The sequence below is a fragment of the Myotis myotis genome, unplaced genomic scaffold (genome assembly GCF_014108235.1).
Source record: "Myotis myotis isolate mMyoMyo1 unplaced genomic scaffold, mMyoMyo1.p scaffold_m19_p_15, whole genome shotgun sequence".
In the NCBI taxonomy this organism is placed as follows: Eukaryota; Metazoa; Chordata; class Mammalia; order Chiroptera; family Vespertilionidae; genus Myotis; species Myotis myotis.
In genome coordinates, this window is record NW_023416319.1 from 28591360 (window position 1) to 28596916 (window position 5557).

Here is a 5557-nt window from a genome sequence, read left to right on the forward strand (position 1 = left end):
ACTTATCCTTAAAGACAGATTGCCCTACATGTAACAGCTACGTGCAAAAAAATTATAAAACTGTTCTTGGTTTTACAAGGATAAATGAAAAAGATTAAAATTCTCCAATCGGACAAGGTGTGCAAGGATTTTTATATTGTGTTGTTGTTGTTGTCAAACAGTGAGAGCAAATAACTTACTGGAAAATAAAGATAGGAGCTGAATGAGCATACGACTAATGAAGAAATTTATTTTGTTTAAAAAAGAAATTATTTCCTATTTATAAGCTGGACAGCATTCTTACACACCCTACTTTATTATTTTTATATACTGGTTTAAATCACATGAAATTCACTTTCGGCTTCCCTTTTCCTGAAGCCAGTCCCTTATCTCCCTGGAGGGGGTAATTCCTTGTCCAGGAAAGGTCTGAATTGGGATCAAACAGGCGTTCTCAAGCTTTGCGATATGAAATACTAATGAGAAAGTCAGGTGCTAAGCCTTAGGGCTTCTTATCTCCCGGCACTGACCCGCCACTGAGAAGGGAGAACCCGCGAGTGAGGACTGGCCGGCCGCTGGACCCTGTCCGCCTTTGCTCCGGCCACTTTGATCTCGCCCGTCTGCCTAATCAAGTTCATCTACTGCCCGGACTGCTCAGATTCAAAGAACTACATTAAACAGTTGATTATCAGATGGTCATTTCCCTCTCCCCTCCACCCATGATCTAATTTCCAAATGCTAGTCTCTCGCCTCCCTCTCTAAACTTCCCATCAAAAGAGAATTAGTTCTTCTTCCTTTTAGCCCTCATTTGATGTGCAAATTTCCTTCTATTTGCACATTTTTTTTTTCTCCCTCGGGAGAAAGGAAGGGGGGGGGGGGGAGGAATTCAATGATCTGAAAGCCAAGGACCTCGCCCCAAATCGGCAAACCGTGACTCTAAAGGGTTAATGAGCAACTCGCCTTGGCCACCTGGCCCTTCTGGCCGCGAGGCTTTGATAGAGACTGTGAGTGACTGATCGGGTTGTATTTAATACTGAATATCATCTCTGCGCACAGTCAGCCAGTCCTGGAGTAAGGGGGAAGGAGCAAAGTGCTTTTGCAGGGAGCATCACACTTCCGTTCTGACCAGCATTTCAGATGCCGACGTCCCAACTGGGAGTCCAAGGCAAGGCCAGGGCCCCCGCGCCCCCAAGCTCCTCCTCCCCCGCAGTTATTAAAGCCGCGCGCTCCAATGCTCCCCGGGTACAGTCACCCCCAAGGTGAACTGGTCCAGGGGAACGCCTGTGCCCGGGAGGGGCGGGGTGAAGAGTGTCAAAGGCCCCCCTGCATGTACACAAACACACCCCTCGCAGCCCCTCCCAGGGCTTTGAAATCCCATCCCAGCTTTGTTGTCTCCCCCGGAGGGGCCGGAATGCGCGGAGCCCGCGGTATAAAGGCAGCCGCGGTGGCGGTGGCGGCGCAGAGCTCCGTGCGCCCCGCAGCCGGGACTGTGGGACCGCTGGAGGCTCCCGGGACCCGGACTTGCAGCCACACCAGCAGCGCGGCTTCCTGGGGACCCGGCTTGCCAAGTGACATCCCTCCCTTCTCTTTCTTCCCTTCCCTTGAGTTCTGAGATGAAGGCCCTGGGCGCCGTGGGGGCCGCGCAGGTCTGGGTCGCCCTGGTAGCAGCGGCTCTCTGCGGCCACCACCTTCTGCTCGGAGTGGGCGCCACCTTGAACTCGGTTCTCAATTCCAACGCCATCAAGAACCTGCCCCCACCGCTGGGCGGCGCTTCTGGGCACCCGGGCTCAGCCGTCAGCGTGGCTCCCGGGATTCTGTACGATGGAGCGAACAAGTACCAGACCATCGACAACTACCAGGTGAGGAGGGCTTGGGGATCTGGGAACGCCGTGACCCTGGGGAGGTGGCGTCTGGGAAGAAGGGTGTAGAACGGGGCCGAGTGAGTGCCGTTCGGGGAGCATTTGGAAACTGCGTTCGGGACAGTGGGCGGCGGTGACTTTTGGAGAGGTGGGCGGAGAAGGGCTGTGATGCGCGTGCAAGTTCAGGCGTGCGGGCACCTGATGCCCAGTGCCTCATCCTCTCCCGGCCCCCTTCCCGCAGCCCTACCCGTGCGCGGAGGACGAGGAGTGCGGCTCGGATGAGTACTGCGCGAGCCCCGCCCGCGGAGGGGGCTCGGGGGCGCAGATCTGCCTGGCCTGCAGGAAGCGCCGCAAACGCTGCATGCGCCACGCCATGTGCTGCCCCGGCAATTACTGCAAAAACGGTGAGTTCCCTAGCTCCCTCTGACTCCTCGGACCGTCCCGCCTGTGCTCACCTGCGGTTGGGAGGACACAGTCTCTGCTCTGAGCAGGCTGCCGTGCCGCGGACGAGTGACTACTCAGATTGCAAGGTTCCCCTGAACCCGCTGCCTTGCCAGGGTTAGTGTCAGAGGACAGAACGTTACAGGGGTCTTGGAGCTCTTTATTTTTCTCCGGGCTCCCTCAATGAGTTAACACGACTGCTTATCTGGGAGTGGACCCCCTCCCTAAACACGGGTCTGGGACAGCCTTGCTATCCATCCAGAAAGAAGACGACCGGGAGGGCGGTTGGCTGATCCGAGGATACCCAGGGAAGCACCCCTGCTGTTTACCTGGCCTGTTCCTTTCTCTTACAGTGCCTCTCCGGGCTCTACCAGTCTGGCTTCTCCTTCGTGATCCCTGTTGAGACTGTTGTCAGCCACAAGACACCGATTTATCTGTGCTGGCCATTCTTAAGGGAGCTCTTGCTATCCTCCACCCTGGCTTCTCTTCCCTATCCCCTTGCCTCCACTTCCTGCTACCTTAAAATAAGTACTCCTCCCCACAACCACAGATCCACTAAAATTCAATGTCTCAAAGAGGAAGTAGACTCAGACAGCCAGAGGAGACTCCAGAAATAAACTTAAGGGTGGCGATCCTCCTGAGGACCCAGTAATACTCCAGGATGAACTAACTAGATCTCTGTAATATAGAAATTACACAGTAAAGGAACTGGTGGGTGACACTGCATTCTTCCAAGGAGCTGGTATTGCATTTGCTTAACTTAGTCTGGCAGTACTCACAGGGCAGGGAGGTTATTTTTAAAAGCAATTTTTTTAAGTGACTGATTTTCTTTTTCTTGCCCCGTGAGTGATATTAAAATGGGCAGAAATCTCACTGTCACTACCCCAGTGGGTAGGAAAGTATCTCAAATGGCTATACGGGGGACGTTGCATATGACTGCAACAGTGTACGCATTGATGCTTCTGTCCATCTGAGGAGTTTTGCACTAACACTAGGGAGGAAGTTTGGCTTGTGTTTAAAATCATGCCACTTCAGAGAGGTCCCCCGAGTTGGTGCAGGCATGACAGACTGCCCCGGTCACAGCTGTAAGTGGTCACACATTACAGCGCGGGAGTTAACCACTATCCCCTGCTTCCTCAGGAATATGCATGCCGTCCGATCACAATCATTTCCAACGAGGGGAAATCGAGGAAACCATTATTGAAAGCTTTGGTAATGATCACAGCACCCTGGATGGGTACTCCAGAAGAACTACACTGTCCTCAAAAATGTATCATACTAAAGGTAGGTTCCGGGACCTTCAGACTCATTCCCGGTTGTCAGCACATCAGACGTGTCTTTTGCATCATCTTGATGCCATAATGCAGCGTGAGCAGCGAGCATGTATTTTCCTTATTGTCTCTTCTCTCCTAGGACTAGAAGGGTCTGTCTGTCTCCGATCATCAGATTGTGCTACAGGGTTGTGCTGTGCTAGACACTTCTGGTCCAAGATCTGTAAACCTGTCCTTAAAGAAGGTCAAGTGTGCACCAAGCACAGGAGAAAAGGCTCCCATGGGCTGGAGATATTCCAGCGCTGTTACTGCGGAGAAGGTCTGTCTTGCCGGATACAGAAAGATCACCATCAAGCCAGTAATTCTTCTAGGCTTCACACCTGTCAGAGACACTAAGCCAGCTGCCCAAATACAGTGGACTCCTTTATATAATATATGCTGTGAGAGCCTTTTGTGACTTTTGCCAGCTCAGTCCTTAAGGATGTACAAAGTCTGTGGTTACAGTTAAGCATTCCAGTAATACCTTCTGAAAAGCGGAGTGTTAAGAGCTTTGTTTCTTTATGGAACTCTCCTGTCATTGGTTGCAGTAAATTACTGTGTTGTAAATTCTCAGTGTGGCACTTACCCTGTAAATGCAACAAAACTTTTTAATTATTTTTTTCTAAAGGTGCTGCATTGTCTATTGATCATCTTGTTATGTAAATTTTTGTACACATTGATTGTTATCTCGACTCTGATTAATATTCTATATTAGATTGTAATAAATAAGTTTAGCCTCGACTTCCTAAATGCATAACCCTTTTAATTCTAGAGTCTAGAATGCAAGGAACTTTTTGAAAGACAAATGATAGGTATCTAAAATTTATCATGAAAATACTAGCTTATTTTCTGAAATGTACTATCTCAGTGCTTAGATTACATATATATTTCTAGGCTGCGGTAGTCCTTGAAATAAAATTTTACATTTAATACCATGAAATGTTACAAGTATAGATACATTTTGGCATTGTGACCTTAGAAGTGTGTGTGTATTCTTCAGGGACAGAAATGTGACATATTTAAAGATAATCAGAGAAAGATATTGTCTAAATGTAGGGCAATTATTGATCAATTCTTGAGTAATTTTAAAGAAAAATATATTCTTCATTGACAAGCTCAAATGACCATGGTGTCCAAGACTTGCATTACTACTTTCAAAAACGGTTTCCAATAAATTAATATCTACCCAAATAGTTAATAACTATTGAGCAACAAAGGAAGTTTGCAACAAAAGTCATACCAGAGCAAAGAAGTTGATAGTTAGCAGGAAGAGGGGCTGTGTGTATGTGTAGAAATACAGTCAAAAAGTACATGCAGATTTGGTACCAAGTAAGTTAATTTGAAGTATCCTAAATACTACTTCATGCCAGGAAGACTTGTTCTAATTACTTTTGATTTTTAAAAAGTTATTAAATAAAAACCACAAGTCCTCCTTCATTATCTTCTTCTCATCTCTTGCTAGGTGAGTTGAAGATTTCAAATTTTGCCTAACCTGAATTATGTTGATTACAATAAGGCTAGGGGCACATTGTTTAAAGGAAAGCCCACAGAAATGAAATCAAACTGGCTTTGCATTTTTACCTGCCAACTTTGATATTGTCAAACCTAATACTGGGGAAGGGAAAAGCAATCGTCTCAATTTCCACTTATTCTGTAATCTACTAAAGTCTCTACATCAAATCCACAAAATGCTGGGTTGAAGGCACTCCGAAGGACAGTGACTGATCAACAAGGTTCCTTAAATAACGCAGATGTCCTTGCATGTTTGTTGTTTTAGCATGCCCGGAAGTGGTTCAATTTCAAGGGGCTTAGCCAAAGGGCCACAAGGGTTGGTTGGCTCTTCACGGAGAAGGGCACTGGCAGGATGTCTGTTGTTACATTCCTTTTGTCTGGAAGTTTCAGCTTCCTCACCCTGGAGAAACTTTCTTTTTCTGCATGTGCTTGTTTTCTGAAGTGCCAGGAAGGCCCGTT

General features: G+C 47.9%; 1 protein-coding gene across 1 annotated transcript; it reads left to right on the forward strand.

Annotated features, from left to right (window-relative positions):
* The first annotated feature begins 1244 nt into the window (after positions 1 to 1244).
* Positions 1245 to 4336, forward strand: DKK1 (dickkopf WNT signaling pathway inhibitor 1). The gene is made up of 4 exons (XM_036336764.1): positions 1245 to 1835; positions 2077 to 2239; positions 3417 to 3560; positions 3690 to 4336. Exons 1-4 carry the CDS (start codon positions 1590 to 1592, stop codon positions 3941 to 3943), a joined length of 807 nt encoding a protein of 268 aa, XP_036192657.1. The 5' UTR covers positions 1245 to 1589; the 3' UTR covers positions 3944 to 4336.
* The last annotated feature ends 1221 nt before the right edge of the window (positions 4337 to 5557 follow it).